The sequence below is a fragment of the Microtus oregoni genome, unplaced genomic scaffold (assembly GCF_018167655.1).
Source record: "Microtus oregoni isolate MIOR12 unplaced genomic scaffold, Mior012 000091F_ref0000469, whole genome shotgun sequence".
Classification (NCBI taxonomy): Eukaryota; Metazoa; Chordata; class Mammalia; order Rodentia; family Cricetidae; genus Microtus; species Microtus oregoni.
In genome coordinates, this window is record NW_024544600.1 from 3,102,256 (window position 1) to 3,125,659 (window position 23,404).

Below are 23,404 nucleotides of genomic sequence, written 5' to 3' on the forward strand. Positions count from 1 at the left end.
CGACTGGGGCTGAGGAGGACAGAGGTGCAGACGGGCTGCAGCACTGCTCTTAGGATCAATCCTCAGTGGTCCTCTTCAGGGAGAGGACAAAAAGATGGGTCTCAGAGTCCTACCAAAAAACAAAACCCCTAGGAGGTCACTACAGACACCAACAATATTCAAATACAGGTTGTGTATCCTTTAATGTAAGCTGAGGGGAGCCAGGGGTCAGTCCCAGGTCAGTTCTATCCTCCTATACTATCAGAGCTGCCAACAGCAGGGGCCTTTCTTTTGGTTACCATGACCACCAGCATCCTCTCACATGCAGAGGGTAGAGCCATTTAATCAGACTGGATGATTTGTTTATATTAACTTCAAGAAAAATAGAGAGGATATGTATGGCCTGACAAACTCTTCCAGAGAAAGACGAGGAAGACAAGTGTGAGGTCGATCGATCGGCTGACTATATTGACAAGATACTGATTGGTTACATGTTGAAGAAAACATACAATACAAAATACAGAAAAAGTTGGTTCCATCCCCTCCCACTCCCCCCCTTGACACCCCCCCCAAATACTCATCATCGTGATTTGGTCAGAACAGGGCTCAGAGCCAGAGGTCAGGGTGACCAAGGGTGGAGGGGTCCTGGGCCATGGTGTGTGGCTGTCACAAATGATGCTTAAGTAATGCTGCGGTTTCTCTCCCAGTTGGGAGTCAGATGGGGAGGGGCTGCAGCCTGACGACAGCCAGCTGAGGGAAGCGCCGCCTGTCCCTTCCCCAGCCCAGGGCCTATCCACTGTCCTGGGACCAAGACCACTCCCAGCAAGGTAAGATGTGGGTGCTCTTGCTGAGTCTGCTCTCCAGCAAGAAGGAAAGAAAGGGTAACTGCTCCAACCCCTGTCCCGACAGACCAGGGGCTCAGGAGCGTAGCTACTAACAGCAAAGGGCAAGTGGGAGAGCAGCAGAAAGGGGACTGGGAAGAGCAGAAGATCATATATATTAAAAAAGTGACTTAAGACTTAAAATTGAATTAGTATTTGTACAGAAAGGTGCAGGTGGAATAAACTCCCTTCGGCCTAGGATCAAAGTTATGCAGAGAATTCATGATGGACCCCTCCCCTGCCCCCAGTGGTGGCCCGAGTCGTTAAGTGCGATTGGTTAGAGTGGATTCCAGTCGGGTCATTCTGGTGGAGGAGTGGGGGCAGTGGCAGGCAAGGGGGCTCAGTTGCTGCAGCACTGGCTCCGGCTCGCTGGGCTGCTCTCCTGCAGATCCACACCTCTGTTCCGGCCTGGAGCACCAGCTACATTCTGGGGCTCGTTCTTGGGAAGCTTCTTAGCTGTTTGGGAGAGAAGGGGAAATACACCTGTGGGGTCACCCCAATATTTTCCCCTAATAATGACAACCAGAATTCTGGAGGGCTTGTGAGCCAAAACCAGTTACAAGTGGCACTGCCAGTATTTGAACCCAGGCAGGACAACTCCTAAGGCAAATGAGCTAAAGTCGTATGGGGGAAGGAATGGCAATAGATGGCTTTGACATGGGCAGGGAGTATAAACATGGAGACTTTGGCCCAGGCTTTAGAAAGTTCTGCATCTGGAAGTCAGCTAGACAACAGTTTTATCAGATAATTTAAAATGGTGAGAATTCTGTTAGTGAAGGCACCCCACAGACTTGCCAGAGACCAGCACAAGCCTGCTTGGGAGAACAGGGGAGATGCAATTTACCTATTGCCATGAAAATTTCATTCACGTTCATTGCAGTTTTCGCTGATGTCTCCATGAACAGCAAACTGTTGTCATCTGCATAGGCTTGTGCTTCCTAATTCAGGAAAGTGAGGAAGAGGGCAGGAGGTGAATGCTGGCAGACAGTAGGGGCTAGGGTCCAGCATAAAATCTTCCCTGCTCTTGGTCCTTATAAAACAGAGACTGATTGGGCAAATGCAGGGGTTTCAGGCTTAGGGCTCCTCTGTTCTGTTTTCCCAAAATACCAACATCACCTAGCCCCCACTCACACGCTACACACACCTCCCAGTTCACAAATACTGGCAGATTCTTATTTAGCTTCCCCAGGTCCACTCTGCCTACTTGCTCATCAGAATCACTAGTAGGCAAGACATTCTTCTAGAAAGATACCCTGCAACTATACTTGCATATCTGGACAAAAGCATGAGTACATGAGTACATGGACATTACCTGCAGCACTGTTCCTAGTTCTCAACTGTTACAAACAACCTAGGAGGCCCTCAGTTAGATAAAGGAAGAACTGCAGAGCAGGGTGTGGTGGCTCAGGATGTAAGAGTAAGAATCAGTTCAAGGCCAACAGCCTAGGTTGCGGGCTACAGGAGTACTCTACTTCCCTCCTTCCCTCTCTCACAGAGGGATGACAACTGTAACAGTGTATGTGGTATATGGCATACTGCCGTCCATCTGTGTAAAGAAAATGATTCACAAATGTACACATTTTTGGTAAGACAAAAAACTGGGAATTCTGGATAAGAGATGCTGATTTTCTAGGATTAAAGAGACTAAACTCATTCTCTATATCTTCTTGGGCTATTTAAATTTTACTACATGAATGCATTGCCTTTAAAAAGTACTTCTGAGGCAGGAGAGATGGTTCAGCAGAACTGGCTGCTCTTAAAGAGGACCTGGGTTCAAATCCCAGCACCCACATGGCAGCTCACAGCTGTGTGTGATTCCAGATCTGACACCTGCACACAATGCACATAAACTTAAAAAAAAGAAAAGCACTTCTGTCTCAGTCCATTTGGTTTATAAGGCAAATGTGCAGAAGCGTCACCTCCCCACTCCACCCACAAAAGAGCACCGTAAAGACAGCTCCTTTGTGGCCCATGCTTGAGTCATGCAGGGCAGCAGAAGAAAGCTGCTGCCCCCTTATAGGACTCGAGGGGCCTGGGAAGGCCCCCTCACAGAGCCAGCTCCCCCTTCCCCAAATTCTGCCATCTCACCTGAAACTCCACGGCTCTCTTGCTGGCCAGGTCTGCTTTGTTTCCTGCGAGTGCAATGACGATGCTGGGGCTGGCCTGCCTCTGTAACTCCTTCACCCAGTTCTTAGCCCGTGCAAATGTATCCTGAGGAGACAGGATCAGAGTGTCAAAGGGACAGAGACATTCTACTCTGGGCCACTCACTAGCAAACAAAAACTGGCACAGCCAAAGGCAACTGATAAGTCATCCCTTAAGATTCTCGTGAGAGCGTCCTGATAAACAGGATCTGCCCATATCCCAGTTGGGACTAGAAGGCTAAGTGAGAGGTAATAAATGCGACTTTTATATCCCAATTCTTGGGGCTTTACAGAAATGAAGGGCAAGGAATAAAGGAAGAAAAATCTTTACTGTGTTGGTGATGTCATAGACCACAATGGCTGCTTGGGCCCCCCGATAGTACATGGGGGCCAGGCTGTGATAGCGCTCCTGTCCAGCTGTGTCCCAGATCTCAAACTTGACCGTTGTATCGTCTAAGCAGACAGTCTGTGTGAGGAAAGCCGCTGTAAGAAAAAGGTGGGTCATTATGCAAAGAGGAACTGGAAACCACCTGGCTTACTCTCTATCGTGGATCTGGCATGTAGAAGCCTGTCCACACAGGGCAGGTGAGGCCTATGTGTTGTCTGGGAAGTGCCTGCACGGAGCTGTCTGAGAGCTACCCTGCAAAGCACAGCATGAGTCAGATGAGAGAGACCCTGGGGAACCCTGAGGCCAAGCCCCAAAGGGTGAAACCCCATTCCCCCTGGCCTTCCTTCCGCTGCCCTTCACAAACCCACTTCGGCTCAAGGGTGACTGTGACCTTCAGTTCCAGGAAGGCAATCTCTCTGCCAGGCTGTGGCTGGGTGACTGGCTTTCCAACCACCCCTGCCACCTCCAGGCACTCCAGCCAGCCACCATCCCATCCTTACTGTGACCCAAAATCGTTCCTGAATGGCCAACTTGTGGTTTGAATACATATTCCACTTGAGATGGGAACACAGGGCACCGAAGGAAATATGCTTTGCAGGAGAATCCGGGAGCTGGGACAGACATGTAGGGTTCTCCACACCCTGGACCCAGCAGAGGATTATGACAGCCCTGTGAGGAGCCTGGGGCGCCACCTCACTTCCCCCTCTAGAGCTCCTGACAGTGCTGAGGAGGCAGAGAGAAGACTGCTGACATGGCCCATTCTGTCTCCAGCTGCCTGGAAACCATCTACCAAGCAAGAGAGCAGAGGATGACTCGGGTCCAGGGTGGCCCTGACCTCTCGAGAGTCACACTGACTACAGATGCCAGAGGCTGAGTCCAGACCCTTATTTACCTCCTACATGCTGACCAATGGGGAATCAGTGACATATTCTGAGCTCCAGAAAGGGTAAAGATCAGCAGGAGAGGACAGGACATGCATACTGCCCTGCAGAACAAAAAGGACCCTCTGAGAGGTCCCCCTGATGCCAGCCAGGTCAGTGGATGGGGTAGTCACATCCACACAAATAATAAAGAGGCTGGACCAAAACAGGAAGTCATTTTCAATCTCTAGCTAATTCTTAGCAGTCATGCTTTTTGGAATGAAGCATGAAATTGACTGCTGGATTCAACTCCAGGGCCCACTGAGGAAAAAGTGCTCCCAGGCCAGACAGATTTGGTCTCTGCACAGACAGCTTTCTTTCTCCTCAAGGGTCCCCAATCCCCCAACTCCCTAGTATTCACTCACCTCCAATTGTGCTCTCCTGATACTCGTGGAATTGTCCCTTGACAAAGCGGAGAACAAGGCTGGATTTGCCCACTGCAGACTCCCCTAAGAGGACCAACTTAAACTGACAGATCTTGTTGCCAGCAGCTGGTCCATTGGGTCGTGCTGCACCTCCCCGACCAGCCATGGCCCGATGATGCTAGGTAGCAGTACCAATGAGTGTGGGGGTGGGGCCGGTGCTATGCAAAGAGGCACTTAAGGGGAGGGAGGCCTTCAACTGCAGGGGAGAAACAAGGAGGAGGGGGTTAGAACAAGACTGTCAAAGGTGCCCTCCCTAAACCACAAGTATTCCCCCTTGTCCTTCCTGATGACCGAAATGATCAATCTTGCCCCTTAACTCCCAGCTCTCCCCACAAAGGCTGAGCTGAAGTCTTCACTAAACTGAATTATATAGCCCCTGGGTCTACAATTGGCAGAGAGGTACAGAGTCAAGTGGCTTCCCAACTTTAGGCTCATGGATCCTGAGCAAACACTTGGATTTCCCTCTCTCAAATACATACATTCACTTAACAAAATCCAGGAGAGGAATGAATAGATGCCAGCATGAGTCAACAGACTCTTTGGGCTCCACCTCCAACACCCCAAAAAGGGGCCAGAAAGACACTAGGATTTAGGTCAACAAACAATAAGCTTGTAGTCTTGTGCTACGACCATAGCCTTCTCTGGGTAGAAGCAGAGTGTGTGGGGAGGTGGGTGAAGGCACAGCGAGTCCTGGCAGCGAGTTCCTCAGATAAGACGCTTATGGGCACACAGAGACCAAGGCCCGGCCTCAGTGAGTTGTTATCAAAATAACTAGGCTTGTACCACATAGAAGTGACTTTCTTGGTCTGAGGCTGGATTCTGTACCAGAACCAAAATAATGTTCTCTCACTTGTCTTAGGCCTCTTTCCCCAGTCTTCTCATTTTGGATGGACCAGAAGTCTCACACACATTAAAAAACAAACCACACAGAAAAACAAACATGCTCTGAAGCCAGAGCTCTGCTCCCAGTCTCCGCTGCCAACCCTCCCTTTTAAATAGAGACCTCGCTTCCATTCTCTGCTGGCAGAGGCAGGGGTAACACAAAGAAAGCATTAGGGGGGGCAGGGGTGGAAGCAAACATGAGACACTGAGACCTGCGCCCCTCGCAGCTGGCGCTCCAGCCCTGATTTTACCACTCAGCTCCAGAGAGGCTCAAGCTTTTGGGAAGCTTGGAGCTACACAGAAGTATGAGAAGCCTATAAAAGACACCAGAGCAAAAGACAGCAGAACACACAGAGAATGCCGCCCTGCCCTAGCAAGACAGTGCAGTCTAGGGACAGGGGTGAGATGAACAGCGCCTGTGGGAAGCTGACAGCAAAGGGCCCGCTTTGTTCAGCTCAAATCCTTCTCCACATCCAGAATCTCCCAGCAACTCATTTAAAAAGTGAGCTTCAGGAAGAATGATTCACTAACCAGGAACAAGGATTTCCTTTCTGGGCAGCACTAAAGGAAAAAAGCTTTGAAATGGGGGCCACCTCTTCCCCAAACGTACAAGGAAGGAAGTAGGAGGGGGCAGTCTTCAAGTTGATTACTAACCAGAAATGTCATTTAAAGACGCCATAGGTAAGCTGCTTTCTCATTCACCCTGAACAAGGAGGACAAGGCCTGTGCAGTTTCGTCAGGACTTCCTCACAATGCTCATGTGTGTTCTAGGAATTCGGAGTGCTGACCCCAGGAAATGATTCTGAAAGACAGCTAGCATCCATGGAGAGATTGCACTATTAGCTTTTGTGAGCTTTAACACAACCTTCCATTTTTACAGACATAACTTGACAGCAATAAGCACCCTGCTCAGGGACACCCAGCATACAATTTAGGTTCCTTCACAGAAGCTCATTTGTTAGAAGGCTATTCTCCCTGCTGGGGAAGAACAATGGGGGCCACACCCACCCTTGGTGTTTGGTTTTGGGTAGCTGCAGTAGTTTTGTGGGCTCTGCAAGGTCTAGTTCTAGCAAAAGTGACCCTGATCCTGTAGTCCTTGAGTACACCCAAGTGTGCGAGGGGCCACCCCATACAAGGCAAAGCTTCAGCCAGAGGGAAACCACAATGGAATTACAAGTCAGTGATTACCCTGTGTGCACATGACACACGGGGCAAACTATTCAGCCGGAGTATAAGAGAAGAATGGGGAGGGGGGTAAGGGGAACAGACAATCAAGACCTTGATGCAAAAAAGAAAACAACAACAACAAAAAAACAAAGCAGTTGTGGAGGAGACAGTAATCAGAATGGGCAGCAGCCCTCATCTAGGTGAGAAAAACAGGTAGCCAAGTCTTGTGCCTACCAAACCCACAGCTTTGCAAACCTGCCCAGACAGAAAATATATGTGCGTGTGTATGTATGTGTATGTATATATAAAGCCAGAAAGGGAGAAACCCAAATCTCATCTGGCAATTCTCAACCATGTCTGTGTGTAGAAGCCATCTGTGTGGCTGGCCCGGAGAGCTCATCCCGGGTCAGAACAGAGCCAGCCAGCTCTCTGCAGGTGCCACTGAAGCAGAACCAGGGATAGAGCAGCTAGAATGAAGCAAATAAGCAGACACCAGATTGTGGTGCCACGAGCGTGACTGTCTCCTCTCTCACTTAGCCACCTGAGCTAGGTCAAAGCAGGACTCTCAGTGGCAGGGCACATCAGGGTTAAGGCTAGTACTGAGAGTGCATCGCCTTCTCCACAGACACTGGTGAGCTGACCCTGGCTTCCCTAGTCACTGAAACAAGTTCTACCAAGCTGGCCTAAACTGGCTGCTGACATGTTCTTCCTGATCACTGGTCCTGCCTCCAGAGACACCTGAGCAGGTGCTTATAGCACTTTTTATGGTCTGTTGCCTCGTGGTTTTCCTGGCCCCAAGAAGGAATCATATGAGCAGAAGTGTCTGACTTTTTCAGCCAATAAAGGACTAAGCAAGACAATTTTTGTCATGAAGTAATACAGAGATAAGAGCATGTCTGAGACAGGTAGGTCATACTCAGCTTCCCAAGAAGCTCCTCTTCTCCCAGGACTGGAAAACCAGAAGACAGATCCTGGCAGGTGGTAATAGTGAATGAATTCATGGACTGAGCTGTCCTGCCTCTGTGTGTGTGTGTGATATGTGTGTATGTGTATGTGTGTAAGGAATCTTTTCTCCTGAACTAGTTGCAAAGATATTCTGTATTTTAGATCAAGTGATGTCTTGGAGTCAATCAAATCCTGCTCAAGAGCCAGTCACCAAAAAGTTGCCTATAGGAGACAGGATGAGTCAACAATCTTTCCCCTTGAGTGTTTAGCAATGGTATAGCTTCAGGCCCACAGCAAAGGACTCTGAAGATCCACTTCCCAACCTTCTAAATAAGAATCCTCGTGGTGAGCCGGGCGGTGGTGGCGCACGCCTTTAATCCCAGCACTGGGGAGGCAGAGGCAGGGGGATCTCTGTGAGTTCAAGACCAGCCTGGTCTACAAGAGCTAGTTCCAGGATAGGCTCCAAAACCACAGAGAAACCCTGTCTCAAAAAAACCAAACAAACAAACAAAAAAAAGAATCCTCGTGGTGGTGCACGTCTTTAATCCCAGCTCTTGGGAAGCAGAGTCAAGTGGATCTTTGTGAGTTTGAGGTTGAGACCAGCCTGATATATAGAGTAAGTTCTAGGACAGGCTCCAAAGCTACGGAGAAACCCTATCTCAAAACAACAACAAAAAACAAAAACAAAACAAACAAAAAAAGAAGAAAGACCACCTAGAATGGGCCCCACCCCCAACTTCACGCCTTCCACGGGAAAGGCGAACATGTCCAAGGACTTGGGGGCACTCTGTTTAGTATGTCTTTTCTTGTAGTGCACACAAAAGGGCAGAGGGAACCAGGCCCCTGAACACTCGACCTCTGTGCACAGGCCAAGAAAGGACAAGAAACAGCAAGAGTTGAACACTGCTCTTCCCTGTGTTGGCCTGCCTGTATGGACTCTGGGTGCCTCAGGTCTGTGGCCACTTTTCTCATCAGAACCCACATTAGATCAATTACATTAGAATCTCTAAAAGCAGAGTACAGAACTCAAGGCTTTAAAATAAGCTCCCCAGTTGGGTATAAAGGAGCTCGCCTTTCATCCCAGCACTGGGAGGTAGAGGTGGGGAGCTCTGTGAGGTCAGAGGCCAGCCAGGGCTACACAGTGAGACCCTGTCTCAAATAAACAAAGAGAAGTAGCTGACTAAACACAAGAGTTACAGCTGATAAGGGAAGGTCCATACTGCCCACAGACAGACCATCGAGGTGGGGTGGGGACCTTGCTCTACTAAGCTGAAGCCTTCAAGACACCAAGTGCTGTGGCGATGTTGTCCCCGTGAGACATGATCACGCATGCACTGGTTTCACACTGCTGTTCTTGCCGGCTTCACAAAGGTCTAGTGATTCCAGCTGGTGGGTGTCTCTGGTGCTTCCTGTTTGCTTTAGAGACTTCCTCTAGCCGCAAGTGAACACAGCCTGGATTGGGAGCAGATTAGAGAAACCAGACTGGAGGCCAGAAGGTGGGTGGAGATGCAGTTACTTAAGGTTAGCTGCTGGCAGAGGGAGTAGGTTTAGGGCTGGGAACCAAGTGGCCAGGCCCAGAGCTCCAAGGAGGTGGTCTAGCCAGATACTTCCGCTATCTTTTACTCTGTGAAAAAAAGAGTTGAGCTGGAGAGGGCACAGCACCCCTGAAACTTGTTAGTTTAAGAGAAGGATGCACTGGCCTGAGCAGGAGAGGTAATTGGGCTCAAAGGCTAAGGGGGCAGATATTAAAAGGAAGCCAAATGGAGCCAAGGATCGCTTCAGAGGCCTCAGGGAGCTGAGGTGATGACTGACGCATCGTCTCAAGAACACAGGTCACTCTTGCAGGGAAACCACTGCTAAAGCACACGGGAGCCCAAGACAACTCTCATGAGGACTGCCAGAAAGAAGAACAAGGAAACAGCAGCTGCCTGGAGCCCCCTGTCCCTTCACCAGACCTCATCATGATAGGTTCAGGCTCAGAGGGGGGCACTGGCTCCAGCTTTAGTCAGCTGGTTAGTTCTGTGACCTTGGCCAAGTCATACAAGTGTGGTCACCAGCTTTAGCTCCTTATCTACAAATGGTATTATTTAATGCTAATTGTATTGGGTTGCTGCAAAGGTTAAATAAACATAGGATGTACAATACAGAATTAAGAGGAACAGAAGGTTCCAAGTGGCATCTTATTAAACTACAGGCTAGCTACTTACTTAACTCTGAGTCCTTGGTTGTTAGAGCTTAAAGGGCCACATAGACCTAATCCTAACTATGTCAATTACAGAGAAGGAAGATGAGGTAAGGTGAGGTGACCTGCTCAGAGATGCACAGCAAGGTGATGGTTTGACAAACCCATGACTCGTAATTTGTAAGGCTAAGAGATGAAAGAAAATCCAAGGTTACTAACATCAATCTACTAAGGATAACAAGGAGTCAATTTTCAATGTGTGATTTATACTTATGTGGAGGTCAGAGAACAACTCTGAGGAGTCAATTCTCTCCCTCCACCATGTGGACTCTGGGGACTGAACTTAGGCCAGCAGGCGTGGTAAAAGTGCTTTTACCTGCGGAGTCATCTCAACAGCCCTAAGTATGCGTCAGTAGAATAATGGCTTTTAGCAGGGAAACACTTTTGAAAATGAGTTAAAAATTTTAGCTAGGCTGTATACCTTAGATTTGTAAACTTAACTAAGTACACAAACTACTTTGTATATGAAAGTTACAAGTTAACAGACAAAATACTTATGATCTTTTTCATAAAACGATAAAAAACAAAGGATAGAAGTGAATTAGTGAATTGGGAGTGGTAGCATACACCTTTAATTCTAGCACTTGGAAAGCAGATTTCTGTGGAGTTGAGCCCAGCCTCATGTATACAGTCAGTTCCAGAGCTACACAGTGAAGCCAAAAAATAAAAAAATAAAACAAAATATATACGAAACCAATTACCTCTTCTATATATAAACCATTTTTAGCTTTTCTCTAGTATGAAAAGATTCAGAACACAAATACAATAAAAAAGACATTGCCTAAATTGGAAAATGATCAAGAGAACACCCAAATGTTAAGGCACAGGATGAGCATTCATATAAAGATAACTGTTCAATGTATGTTAAAGCTGTGTTTACTATCTAGACTTAGCTATGGGTCAGAGAACTGTGAAACTATTTAGCTATTCCTGAAAGCAGCAGCCAGCATGTTTCTGCTGAGGAGAAAGAGGTTACAGCAGTGATGCTCTGTAATCCCACCAGGCCAGGCTATCTGCAGAGGGAACAAAGTTTGGGGTCTGGGGAGGAGAACCGAATAAGGTGGTAGGACTCTGGCACTGCTGTACTCAGGGTCAGGGCTCATCTGCAGAAAATCGCCCTACGGTCCAGGCGGAGTTCTGGGAAGGACTTTCATGGAAGCCATTAAGCAGCTGAAGGAGATGCAGGAAATGAAGGGTAGCTTCCGTTATACAGATACATAGATAACTTGGAACCATGGGAATGGCCTAGAAGTATGCTCAGTCAGCTGGGTTCTCTGCCACTGGGACAAACAGAACCCCTACCTGCGCAGGCCACCCAAATCTCTTATCTGGCATTAGTCTCAATGAATTACTCATTCTGGAAAAGACCACAGTGACACCTCATGGAATTCCTAAGAGTGCAGCCCAGGGTCCCAACTCTGGCAACTCCAGCAGAGAGTTTAACTCTGGAAACATCATTAGATAACCAAACTGAACATTTTTGCCTGGAGTTAGCCAGAAAAGAGCATGGTGAGCTCCCTAATCCCTTTCCCTCAGGTGCTGGGTAGAACTGAGGACAGATGCCAAGACAAGTCAGACTGTTGCCACCTCTTAGCTTCTAGGGTCCTATCCTAGAAAAAATATGAAATTCTCTAAGAACTGGAAAGATGGCTTAGTGGGTAAAGGTTCTTGAAATCAAGCCTGACAACCTGAATTCAAGTCCCCCAGGACCCACAAGGTAGAAGTGTCTAATGTGTCTAAGTGTCTATTTGTCTAACAACCTCCCCATGTGCATACTGTACACACAGACATAGACACAAATACATATGATTAAAATATAGGAAAGAAAGAAGAAAAGAACTCCCTGCCCACCAATCTGCTTTCTCAGCTCCCCATCACAGGTGAGATCCCCCAGGCCAGAGGAAGCAGTCAGCACTAAATTCCAGGCAAAGATGGAAACGTCCAGCGACATTCCCTCTCCTTCCTGCATGCACAAGGAGGAAAAGGCATAACGTAGTAATGTCCAAGGATTCCATGACTGATGGGCAACTAGAAGAGTCTCAGTCACTAGCCCTGTGACAAAAAACAGGGGGCTGCCTAGAGCTATACCTGGCAAGGTTCATCCTGCCTAGTGATTCAACATTCCTGAGAGAACTGGGGCCTGACCCCAAAGCAGCAGTCACTGTGGCAGATCCTCAGACTCAAGCCAAAGTTCAACTAGAAATGTGGCCCTTTCTGCAGCACAAACCCACACACATGCTCAGCAGAGGGACCAGGAGTTGAGGTTACAGCTGAACAAAGGCTTGCTCCCCTTCTACTGCTTGTGCTAAGCGGCAGGATGTTAAAAAGGCAGCCAGCCCGCATGCCTCAGCCCGCATCGGTGGATGAGCCAATCCAGCACGGAGCACAGGCTTTCTTGACAGCAGGTGGGAAGGATGGGAGATTCCCATTGGCCCACAACTCTCCCACTGCTCTTGCTGTATGTAAATCTCTCGGTTTTGGAGTTTTTGTTTGTTTTTGTGCTTTTCACTTTGTGGAGACAGTTTCACCAGCCTGGAGTTTAGGATCCACCTGCCTCAACCTCCCAAAAACTGAGATCATAGGTGTACACCACTATGCTGGTTTCCTATGTCTGTTTAGCTGGTGCGGTTATAACTTACTTAAGATGTTACTAACTGGGATCTCATCAATGCTGGGCTTGTTTCCCTCTCTGTCTCAGGAGAAGCTCTACAGGGGCCAGGAGTGTGAGCCAGAACAGCTGCCACTTCTGCTGCCCACAGACCCAGCAGGACTCATTCTCAGCACTCAGCACTCTGCTAAAGTCAGGGTCATCAGCAGCACCTGTTCTCTCCGGCACTCACTCACACCAAGTGAGCTTCCCAAACCCTTCCTGTCTTTACAAACACCCGACAGAAGGAAACCAGCTACCATCACTGCCCTCTTTGTTTCACCGCCCATACTTCCCATGCAGCCAGCAGAGGTGGTATCTACGGGAAGGCAGGAGGGAATCAGACAGTAGTAAGCCAAATGTTTCCTGCCCAGACAACACAGGCACACTGTGGTCAGAAGCTGCCCAGCTAACAAGAACAAGGTCAAAGTTCTCACTATGAGATCTAAGGGGCAATGGCTCTTGGAAGCCAGAAAACACTATTTCAGACAAACTCTTCTTTCTTAGTTTTTACTGAACAAAACATAATAGTGAGCCGGGCGATGGTGGCGCACGCCTTTAATCCCAGCACTCGGGAGGCAGAGGCAGGTGGATCTCTGTGAGTTCAAGACCAGCCTGGTCTACAAGAGCTAGTTCCAGGACAGGCTCCAAAGCCACAGAGAAACCGTCTCAAAAAAACAAAAAAACAAAAAAAAAACAAAAAAAAAACAAAACAAAACCCATAATAGTGGTGTCAGCTGAAGAAGAAGGGGTTCCATCAGACAAATTTCAATAAATTAACCACACTTCTGCTCCCACAGTCTACAAAGACAACTTACTGCAGAGGGTAGAGAACTTGGTAGCTTGAGTGCTGAGAATGGGAAGGTAAGAGGACTCTCAGGCACTGTCGCAGATGAAAGGGACCATGTTACAAAACTCCCAAAGGCTGGACTGTAGTTTTCCTGTGTTTAAGCTCAAGACTGGCACACCATAAGGGGTCATAAATATGGTCAAGTGAACATGTGATACAGGTCAGCCTGGTTAAGTTTGGCAAATAGATGGGGACAGCTGAGAGCTCACGCCCACAGCCATTTTCCAGACGACTTGGATCCCACCCCAAGAGCACTCTAGACCAGTTGAGACTTCTGACCGAACTTCTCAGGCCTATGCACAGTAGGATTAAGCCAGACAAATATCATGTCCTGTGACCATCACTTAGGCTAGCCTTGTGCTGTGCCCTGAATGCATCCCGGAGCCTATAAAAGGGAGAGACTGGCACCTACATCCAGGGCTACTGGAAAGATGATGCATAAGAGAATGAGCCCCTAGAAACACTCAACAATGCAAGTGGGGCAGGGTTTACCCCATGAAACCTCCCGTGTAGCAAGTGGATCCTCAACCCGTGCCCAGACACTATGGCCCTTATCCTCTAATGTCCCTCATTTGAAAGAGGCAGTCTTTCAGTAGTTTCCTGTGACAAGGGCTGCTTTCCTAGAAGACTTATGATGTACTGTAACAGTCCCAACTTTGAATTATCTGGAGAGGGTACCAGGCCATTGGCTGAAGGAACCATCATGATCCAATAAATCTCCCCCACCAAAACCAATCACAACCCCTTTAAAAGCAACAACAAAAAAGGATGACTCTCTTTGGAGAAGCCCATATCCATGCTCTGAGTTTTTTGTTGTTGTTTTTGTCTTTCCTGAGCATTGCTTTTAACCTTCATGTTTAAAGTTTATATTAAGATACTTTTAACAAATCCTGACTCTGCTTCAATAAGTTAAATAAAAAAAATAAACTAAAAATATGGAAGGTCCTAGAACATGAAGCATCTCGAAGGCCTCATTCCCTTACGTCCATTTCAAAGCCTCTCAGGAAAGGGAAGAATTGATTCAGCTGCAGGGGAAGGGGTAAGAATAGGGCAGCTGACAACAAAACCAAAGTTGAGTTCCTTTTAAAAATGAGGCTGCAAACGCTAGAGGTTTGCAAATTGGCATCACTCATGACCACAGAGTCCGAGCAGCTCAGAGAGCAATATGATGACTAGGAGAGAGCAGCCAGGGTGAGGAGGCCACCTATAGCCTCCTCAAGCCTGGGATGCTTCTGACAGAGCCACCTGAAGGGGACACACTCAGACGTATGAATAGAGGCAAAGGGCTGGTGGAAGGCTCAAGTTACAGATTTTCAGAGGATAATTGCAGCAAAGGATTTAAGCTCGTCAATGATTCAGGATCACATCTCCAAGGGCTTATCTGCCTTGAGCCTGCCTAGAGCCACAAAGGCTACAACACAAGCCTTTCCAAAGGAGAGGTCTGTTTAGGAAAGGCAGCAAAAGAGGTGTAACTAGACCACCTGGGATTTCATATGGACTTTCAGTCCAGAGTCCAGGAAGGTTTGGTTGGAGAACTCAGTGCTCAAAGAGAATGATTACACCCAGCACCTCGCCACAAACTCCAGAGTAAATACCCAGTGTGACCACTGCTTAGCTCAGGTGCAGCATCAGGCAGATGGGGACTGTGAACGGGTGAACAGAGGGCAGCAACTTGCTGCTAGGACCGAGTGCTGGGACTGGAGTGGATTCTCACCATACGCTACTTTGCTGCCTTATCCAGCTGTGGGACTGCACAGACTACCACCAGAAGGGGCAGCCTGCACTCATCCTGTAACTCCAGATCAGGGTGCTAGACAGAAAATATTTGCTAAACAGGCCCGGGCAGGAAATACACAAACAGCATCTTGTGCCAAAAAGTAAGGAAATGCTCGAAAAACAAAATCAGAAACCCTCACAATGACAGGGGTAGGTCAAAGGGAGCTGAAAGAGCAGCCTGTGGTCAAAGACGAAACAATGTGAGGAAGCAATGTAGATTACAAACCAAAGTATAAAATTAAGTTTCTGTGAGCCAATACCAACAGATGAATAATTGAATAAATGAGAATAAGCAGGTCTCTTGCATCAGGGGATTTAATAATTCATATAGCTACTTCACCCTCCAAGAGGGGGACTTGACCTGCCACTCTTCAGTGTTGACTAGACATAATGACATTCTTCCAGAGAGAACAAATAAAGCAGGGGACAACTTTATAATGAAGAGCCCTCAGCCTGTGTCAGGCTGACACTGATGATGAACCACTCTGATTATGTGTACCTTGATACAACGGGACACAAACGGCACTTTATATTGGAATCGTCTCCCTAAACCCCGACCACTCCTAACCCCAGTTTACTCAGGAGAAAAATGTCCAGCAACCCATAAAATATCTGGCCAATGACTTCAAAACCATCAAGGTCACTGAAGACAAGTGCGATCCTGAAACTACCTAGAGAAGTCTACGGAGATGCAACATCCAAATGCAGCCAGGCCTGCTACAGAAACAGGACAGTCAGGTGCATGGAGCATGGACATTCTGTATTAGCAGTAATGTAACATGCTATAAACAGGGAAACAGGGGAACAGGGTCTAAGTCTTGTGAGGAAAATGTACTATTCTCCTAATTTTTCTAAGACTACTCTGAAAAATTCACTAATGGGGGAAAAAGGGGAGGAGGCAGGAGCTCATCCTGAAATAAGATGAGGTTTGAGGCCTGCTATTATTATAGACTCACAGTTTTGAAGATGAGTTCGTTCATTGACTGGGAACAGGGATAGGAGGAGCTAAGTGGGAGAAAGCACAGCCCAACATAGCAGGCTGGAGCAGGGAGTTTAAAGGCCATGCCCTTAGGATTTTGATTGCAGGGCTGCCCTCACTACTGCTTTTGTTTGTTTGTTTGTTTGTTTTTTGGTGACAGGGCATAGAACCAAAGCCTCAAAAATGCAAGGTAAGTACTCACCTACTGAGCTATACGCCAGAACTGCTAGTGCTTAAGCCCAATATCACATTGTGCAGACATGCAAAACAGCCCCTACTGACCAGACCAAAATTCAACTCCACTGATCCCTTGCTAAGTGCTGCCTGCACAACAACTGCAGAAAGTGTAGAATAGTCTGTCCTGCTACCAGATTTACTCACTTTGCAGAAGCAGCTGTGTAGCTAGCCAGAGCTACGCCCATCTTCTACTAAAGCCTTCACAGGAAACGGAGATTTGAAGAGCTCTGCCCTCTGGAAATTGGTTTGTACCCTACCTGATCTGCACTATCTGTCTGGTACCAGCTATTCTGCTTACCTGTTTGCTCTGCTATCTGTGTATGAGCAGATGAAGATAGGGCTCAAGCTTGGAAATGAGCTAGGTTTGTCCAGCTTTACCTGGGTAGGGGAGTGTTAAGGAAGCAGGCAGGCAGGCACTTCAGGGCAGAGTTCCATGTCTGTGCTTTCCGTTAGCAGCTGTAGCGAGGGGCCTACTATGCTGGACATGATCTGTGGTCTGCAGTGCTCATTCATCTGAGTTAGAAAGAGCAGGAAGCCAGCTCTGATGGAGAGAGGAACTGGTACCTCCTCACAAAGAAAGAGACTTGCAATTCAAGTCTCAAAAGAAAACAAGGAAAGCAGCTTCCAGGCAGGTGAGGTGGACATGAGTATTTTAGGCAAAGGGAACAGTATACACGTAGCCTCGAGAGAAGAGGCTATCCTGTATAAGAAGGATATTATCCATAATGAGGAATGAGCACAAACTCTTGCGCTGCCACTCAGAGCATGGTTCCTCACTGCAACATGCGCCTCCCTCCAGTGGTCTGAGGATGAAACAGAATATGCTCAGAGTTCAGAAGAGTGCCTGGAACATGTCAGCAAAGCTCAGTAAGTTGAGCTTTTAGCCAGGAGTGATGGCACACTTTAATCCCAGCACTTGGAGGCAAGGACAGATGGATCTAAGTTCAAGGCCAGCCTGGTCTACAGAGTGAATTATAGGACAGCCAGGGCTACACAGAGAAATCCTGTCTCAAAAGACAAACAGAAAAATAAGTTGACCTTTAACTAGTATCACTGCCTCTGTGTATTAGGAGATGCAGTACTTTGAAAAGCAATCAAACCTTTTTATATGCCATGCTCAATACAAAGAATGCCCTTAAAGATTATTTCAAGGTTCTTTTTTTTTTTTGGTTTGTTTGAGATAGGATCTTGCTACACAGCCCAGGCTGGACTCAAATTCATGACTCTCCTTTTCAGCCTCCCAAGTGATAGACAGATGAAGAGCCTCATGCCTGCTAGGCAAGTGGTCTACAATTGAGCTGCAGAGCCTCAGCTTGTGTTTTATATCAGACAGGCTCTCACTAAATTGTTTAGGCTAGTCTCCAACACACTACATAAACCAGGCAGGCCTTGAACTCAAGATCCTACCGCCTTAGTCTCCCAAACTGACAGGATTCCACTGGGCTTTGTCACAGTACTGAAAGCTTTATAACCTACATTTTGGGACATCCTAGTCTATAAGCTCTGTCCACAGCAAATGGCTCTAACGAAGCAGCCCAACTCCACCATGATAGATCAGTAACACTGTGCTCACCTCCCAGGAAAGAAGCACTGGGCTCAATTTTTTTTTAAAGGTACAATAGCAGGCGTGGTGATGTACACACCTTTAGTCCCAACATTCAAGGCAGAGGCAGGCAGAGCTCTTCGAATTTGAGGCCATTATGGTCTATGTGCTAAGTTCCAGGACAGTCAGAGTCAAGTAGAAAGACCCTGCCTCAAAACTAAGTAAATGCAGTGACTCTGAATGGTATAATCATGGTGACTGTCTTAGCAGTTTCTTCTGTTTGTTTTGTCTGTTTTTCTTTTTTGAGTCAGGGTCTTATTATGGCCCAGGTTGCCCTGAATTCATAGAGATCTTCCTGCCTCTGCCTCCCAGGTGCTGGGATTATTTTTTTTTTGGTTTTTTTTTTTGTTTGTTTTTCGAGACAGGGTTTCTCTGTGGTTTTGGAGCCTGTCCTGGAACTAGCTCTTGTAGACCAGGCTGGTCTCGAACTCACAGAGATCCGCCTGCCTCTGCCTCCCGAGTGCTGGGATTAAAGGCATGTGCCACCACCGCCCGGCCCAGGTGCTGGGATTAAAGCCATGAGCTGCCATGCCCAACACTCTTACTGTAAAAAGAACTATAACCCACATCAATTCTGCTCAGTAACTATGAGATGAGGGAGCATGTGACATCATCCAAATACCAGGCATAACAACAGATATTTGACACTAAAACTGAGTAAGACTTAGAGATGAATTGTAATAAGCCTTCAAAACCCCACCTGCCCACCAGAGGCCACTTTGTAAGGATCTGTTCTGTCCTTGGCACTGAACTTTACCTTTTTCCTAACTCTGCAAGAGATCTGGTATTCCCATTTATGGAAGAAACAGGTTCAGAGAGCCCAAGTCACCCAACTGGCAAGCAAGGGACTGAGGACGGAAACTCAAGTCCCTGAGTCTGAGCCTCTACTGTCTTCTACCTACACTGCCCTTCTGACTGCTGAGCAATCTGTAACCCAGGCTGGCCTCCAACTTCCTATGTAGCCCAGGATGACTTTGAACTCCGATCCTCTGGCCTCCATCTCCCAAGAGTTGGAATCACAAATGTGCCTACAAGCCTGGTTTATGCAGTGCAGAGATGGGTCTCATGCATGCTAAGCAAGCGCTCACCCACTGAGCTATATCCTCAGCCCATTAAGAAGGCTCTTTCTGGGCTGGTGAGATGACTCAGCAAGTAGAGGTGGTTGCCACCAAGTCCGAAGACTTGAGTTTGATCCCAGGACCCATAGGGTAGAAGTAGAGAATTGGTTCCCTCAAGTCTTTCTGTGCACAGTGGCATGTGTGTGCACATACACAGAAAACAAATGAGTGCATGTAGGTTCCTTAAAGGAATCCTTGCTTGGTGAAGGTCAGTTTGAATTTATGAGTTTGAAGCTGGGCATAGTGGTGGACATCTTTAATCCTAGCACTTGGGAGGCAGAGACAAGTGGATCTCTGTGAGTTCAAGACTAGCTTGGTCTTCCAAAGCAGTTCCAGGCCGTTCAAGACTAGACGTTGCAACCCTGTGTCAACATCAGCAGGCAGTATCAAAGGGGACTCAGAAGGCACAACCCTTCAATCCTGCCCGGCGGGACCCTTCAGTTGTCACTTTCACTTTCATTTTCTAGTCATTTTGAGTTAAGTTCTGGAGAAATTAATGACACATAGACATTAGCAAACTCTTGGGCTCTGAAGAGTACAGGCTTGGGGCTCTTTACCGTCACAGGCTTGAGGCTCTTTACTGTCACAGCCTCCTCAGCAGAAGGGGAGTAAAAGAGGGTGGAATGTTGGGAAAGAGAGGGAAGTCAAAACGGAAGGCCATGGTGAGGAGGCCAAGAGCCTCGATTCAAGCCCCTGTTCACCAGTTCTGCAAGTCCATTCATTTAACAAGACTCTAAGCTTGAAGGAGAGCCTCTTTTAGAAAAGATAAGGGTACAATCGAACCCAAGCTCCAAACCCTGGCTCTGACCGCTTCTAACTGTTTGGCCCCAGGGGAAGAACTGTCAGTAAGGTGGGGACACAAATACCTCTCTCCAGGACATTGTGAGGAGTAGGCTATGGGAAGAACTCTGGGGCTTTATATCTTATAAATAAGATACACACTTACACTCCTCCTAGAGTGAACAGACAGAAAGGCCAGCTATGTGTGAGGAGCGAGAGGTGAGGCAAAGAAATTTTGAGAGGAGGCCCTCCTCTCCCAGCAGGGCAGTGACAGGCTTCAGCTGGGCCTCTCCAAAGTCTGAAAGCCAAAAGCGGTTGCGGAACCACACAAAACTCTACTGCCTCCTGTCTCTCTAAGATTTTCTCCTCAAAAGCAAGGCTCAGAGTCAGAGCTGGGAGTGGATGTCCAGACAAAAGCCAGAAATGCCCATGAGAAGGCTCGCCTGCCTCAGCCAGGGCCCCAGGAATCCCAATCCACCCCTGAGCAGGTAAGTCTAGCAGAAATCAATCGCTGGGAGCAGTCAGGGTTCACTGGTTCTCCCTGAGAAGCTCATGCTGAACAGACCAGAGGCTGGCTGGGTAAGGGATTCACCAATGAGCCCACACAGAAAGAGAGTGTCTCATTTAGCCGTTGACTCTAATAAGGAAGGGGTTTCTTTATTGTTCAAGAAGTAGTAAAATAAATACACCACAGAATTAGCTTAAAATGTTGTACTAATTGGACACCAGCAACTGTCCAGAAGTAGGTCAGAAAAAGCTCAAAGCAAAATTTTCAGCTCTCGTGTGATAAGTAGTGTCTTAAGGTGGTCAGGAATGCCCAAGAACTGAACGGCTTTCCCACTCTTCCTTCACAGCAGACAGCAAGGGTCAGCTGTGACCTCGGACTCGGGCTACTCCTCAGAAAGGTAGTCTCTGGCCTGTACTTTGGCCACTTAACAAAAGAACTTTCCAACTTGGTCAGAAACAGCAGCCATTTCACACACTTCAGTCCCAAGGAAAACACAAGGATCTTGCATCAACTCAGTTGGGGGAACTGGCACTTTGTGACACGGACAGCAATTCCTTTCGCTACAAAAGCTAGAGCTGCCACTGTGATCTGGATGAACTGCTCTGTGGTAAAGTCAAGCCAAGAAGAGACGCTGGTGAGGCCTGGACCTGTTGCTCAGGTGGAGAGCGTTGTGTGACTGGGGACGGAGAAGAGAAGGTCCCTCAATGCCACACAGCTCCTATTTGGTCTTACTCTCCTCCCTCTAAGGAAACCACTCGGAGGCTCTGGAAGGACAGGGCTGAGCCTGGAGCAGGGGGAAGGAGGAGGGGAGAGAGAAGATAATGAATGGGCAGAGCCTCCCTGATCTGTCGCTAGGATTCAGCAAAGCTCAGCTAAATTCTTCAGAGGCAGGAAGACGGACACACACTGAGAAGACAGCCAGGGCTGGGGGTCTGACGAGCGGCACAAGGAGAGGGCTGCCGACTCCCTGTCAGTGACCCAGAATTCAAACTCTGCTGAGTCCTGGTAGATTCGAGAGGAAGTAAGGAACCGTAAGGGCGCAAACACACTTCTGTGAGTGTGGAACAATCTCATCCAGGCACCCACCATCCCCGCATACCCTAAAGGACATCTAGATAAGAATTCCTTCAGGGCTGCAGGGGGCAACTGGGTTTTTTGAGGGGGGGGTGAATTTTTTTTTGGGGGGGGGAGACACAGGAAAGGAAAACCAGGAGAGACAGCACTCCCCGTCACCTGTAAAAGGGAAGGGAGACAGGTTCCTTCACACCTGGCAAAGACTCTTTGATTCTGAAAGCAAGGGGGTGGGGAGCGGAACTTAGGGTCCCTCTCTCCCACAACTGGACTGGACAGGCCACAGGAGAGCCTTAAAGGACTCCTGAAGGCTCCCGAGGGGCAGGTAAGCGAAGGAAAGAGGCGCTCCCCCTTTGGCCCGACGCCCTATGGAGCCCCTGAGAGGGGGCTACGGGTCGGGGGAGGGGTCAGTGTCCCCCTAAGCTAAGGTTGAGCAGGAGGAAAGGGTACCCCAGGGAGGCTTCCACGCAGGCGAGAGACTGGCCCTGGGACAGGCACACTCACCGCGGCTCCGGAGCGGCAGCGTTACTTGGGCCGGGGCTCCTACAGACTCCGCTCCTCTCCCTCCCGGCGGTGTCCCAGGCTCCGGCCTCCACTTCCGCCTTTCAGCCGCTCCGGATCCGGATCTCCAGCTCTGCCCCGCCTCTCTATAGTCTCAAGTGACTGACAGAAAGAACAGACCAATGGGAGGCACTCTGATCCTACCCGCAATCAACGCGGGAAAGGAGGGCGAGTGCGCGCGAGGGATGGCGGGACTTGTAGTTCTCAGCAAAGGGAGGAGCCGGGGGCTGCCTGGCACTTGGGTATAGGGTGGATCCCGCTGCTGGTGGGGCGGAGCTGGTCCAGGCCTGCTTATCGCGTCACTGCCAGTTCCAGGTGCCGCGAGGGAAGGCGTGTGGTAGAACTTTGCCAGAGGGCCGAGAGGACTGTGCTTGCAGAATTGAGAAAGGAGAAATATGATGCTCATGAGGCCGCGTAGACGGTATTCTCTCTTAAAGAAGCCCCTGTCCACACTTTGCGGCCAAGACAGGTCCAGGAGGCTGATTGCTGAGAACATGCTATTATATGAAAGGCGATGGAGCCCAGCGTGGTGGCTCACTCGGAAGGTAGAGAGGCTGGCAGATCTGTGTGAGTAACAGATAGGGCTGTTACATAGTAAGACCCTGGGTAAAAAAAAAAAAAGGAAAGAAAGAGGGAGGGAGGAAAGGGAGAGAAAAGAAAGAGGGGGGTTGGGGAAAAAGGTGCAGCTCTGTAGAAATGGCTCCCTGGGGTCAACGAAATGGCTTGCCGGGTAAAGGAGCTCGCCGCCGAGCCTGACAGACTTCCATCCCTAGGACCCACGTAGTGTAAAGAGATAACAGACTCCCACAAGTTGTTCTTGATATGCACATGTGTGTCATGGCGTGTAAGAACCCACCTCCCCTCCCCTCAAATAAGTGAAGGAATGTAACTTTAAAAAAGGGCGGCCTCTTGTAGAGCCTAGGTGGGATGAAAAGGAGAAGTTCTGCTGCCCGCCATGGTCTTGGTCTCCCTAGCTCCCTTCCTTACTTTCACATAGGCCCTGATTGGCCTGGAACTTGCTATGTAGATTGGGCTGTCCTTAACTCCCAGAGATCCTCCTGCTTCTACTTCTGGAGTGCGGAGGTTGACGGTGTGTGTGGCACCCAGACAGACTAAGCTTTATTTGACTCAGATCCCAAACACACCAGGGCAGCCTCCACCCCAGATCTGAATTAACTCTCCTCCAACAACAACCTCTGCCTGGTTTCTCTCTACCCATCACTGTAGACAACCCCCCCCCCCCACACACACACACTCCTAATATGGGTCAGTTCTATTTCTGTTTCTTCTAATTCCTTCTA

General features: G+C 48.4%; 1 protein-coding gene across 2 annotated transcripts; it reads right to left on the reverse strand.

Annotated features, from left to right (window-relative positions):
* Positions 1–304: 304 nt before the first annotated feature.
* Positions 305–22,176, reverse strand: Rab5c (RAB5C, member RAS oncogene family). Of its 2 annotated transcripts, XM_041644095.1 has the most exons (7): positions 22,047–22,150; positions 6,274–6,432; positions 4,678–4,933; positions 3,336–3,487; positions 2,949–3,071; positions 1,705–1,798; positions 305–1,316 (listed from the first exon to the last, which is right to left on the reverse strand). In XM_041644095.1, exons 3-7 carry the CDS (start codon positions 4,841–4,843, stop codon positions 1,201–1,203), a joined length of 651 nt encoding a protein of 216 aa, XP_041500029.1. In that variant the 5' UTR covers positions 4,844–4,933; positions 6,274–6,432; positions 22,047–22,150; the 3' UTR covers positions 305–1,200. The 2 variants fall into 2 exon arrangements, with proteins under 2 accessions (XP_041500029.1, XP_041500028.1); XM_041644094.1 differs by lacking the exon at positions 6,274–6,432 and having other exon boundaries at positions 22,047–22,176.
* Between the last annotated feature and the right edge of the window lie 1,228 nt (positions 22,177–23,404).